Below are 1,571 nucleotides of genomic sequence, written 5' to 3'. Positions count from 1 at the left end.
ACCTCTTTTAGCCAAATCTACCCATCTCCTAGCCTAACTGTTAGCTAACTTTAATGCATTTATGGCCAACCTGAAGTTTAGACAGGAATTCAGTCCATCTTTTCAAAGAACAAGAACAAGAAAATTTTATTTACGTGGCATCCTAACAAACTCGTTACCCAGCAGGTGTCGCTGCAGGTCAGAATGTGGGGAAGCGTCAGAAGGAGCAACCCCTTCGTCTCCTCATCCCCCTCCGTCCCCCTCCGTCTCCTCCGCCTGTTACTGCTGAGTCCAGCCCCTGTTTTCCTCTGCTGGATGATGATGTTGGTGAGGAGGTGCGTGGAGAGAGGCGCCAACAGCATCACCAATAGGAGGAGGAGGAGATAGCTGCTGAGAGGAGAGGAGAAGAGCAGGCAGACGGTGTGCTCCTGCACCTCCACATCCACACTTTCTCCCTCTTACGGACACACACACACACACACTCGGAGAGAGTATGAAGAGCAGCAGCAGCAGCAGCAGCAGCAGCCGGCTCCGGACCGACGCTTCTCCTGCGGACTGAGCGGAGACCGCAGCATGGCGGGGGCCCGGAGGGGACTGGTGGCCCCTCAGAACACTTTCTTGGAGAACATCGTGAGACGGTCCAACGGTAAGAAGAAGCTTCATTTTTATTATTTTACAATTATTATTATTATTATATACAAAAAGAGACTCTTCACAACATGCAGTTGAGACGGGGACGCGGCAGAAACAGTTGCGTCATCACAGAAGTCACGCAATTAACGGAATAATTAGTTCGATTCCTGAAAGCCAAGCGGCGGCGTTTTGAAGTTCCGACTTGTAACGTGCAATTTTAAAATCTTTGAGCGCACTTTAATCCAATTAGGCTAATTAGTGCAATCATTTGCTGATAATGGCTAATTGGGATTACAATTATTGTGTGTGTGTGTGTGTGTGAGGGAGAGAGAGAGGGAGAGAGAGAGAGAGAGAGTGTAATATAATAAAAAATGAAAGGTAGTTTGTTCGAGACTCTTAATTCTGATTATTTATAATTCTAATTACTACTTTTAAAAGATATGTTTGTTGTCAGGTTGAGATTTTAATGATCTGATAATAACTGATACATTTGAATTCTTATTTCAATCTTTTCAAATAGAAAACGACTTTTTACTGAATGAGATTCCTTATTTCAGTAAGTAACAATTAGTTTACAAAGTAAAAAAATGAAATGTTAATGTTATGTTAGAAATGTTAGATTTATACAGGATGTGACAACACTGCTCAGAGTGGAGGGAAGTATTTACTCTGATATTTATGAAGCAGTCAGATTAGAACGTTCTGGTTGGTGTAGTTCATCCACGTCCCCAGGAACAAAATCTGGTGTAGAGCCTTTATATTTGTTCAGGTAAATATTGGATGTTTGGTCTGATTTAAAAAAAAAAAAAAAAAAGAAGGAGAGGTCGTAAAAGCCCCAAGGTTCAAAACTTTTCAAAACTCTAAAAAGCAGATTGTGCAAAGAACGTGGAAAAGCAGCCAGGATCGTAGTGACTTTTTAAATCCAGTCTGGATTTAAAAACTGATAGATCTCCAAGATT

General features: G+C 42.0%; 1 protein-coding gene across 2 annotated transcripts in view; it reads left to right on the top strand.

Annotated features, from left to right (window-relative positions):
- Positions 1-20: 20 nt before the first annotated feature.
- kcnh1a (potassium voltage-gated channel, subfamily H (eag-related), member 1a) overlaps positions 21-1,571 on the top strand; it is a 44,129-nt gene continuing 42,578 nt past the window's right edge. For both annotated transcript variants that reach the window (XM_008321487.3, XM_025061111.1), the window contains exon 1: positions 21-625. In XM_008321487.3, coding sequence (XP_008319709.1) covers positions 553-625 — 73 coding nt within the window. In that variant the 5' untranslated portion in view covers positions 21-552. The remainder of the gene's footprint in view (positions 626-1,571) is intronic.

Source organism: Cynoglossus semilaevis, chromosome 12 (assembly GCF_000523025.1).
Source record: "Cynoglossus semilaevis isolate Cse_v1.0 chromosome 12, Cse_v1.0, whole genome shotgun sequence".
Lineage (NCBI taxonomy): Eukaryota > Metazoa > Chordata > Actinopteri > Pleuronectiformes > Cynoglossidae > Cynoglossus > Cynoglossus semilaevis.
This window is presented reverse-complemented; position numbering and strand designations above follow the sequence as displayed.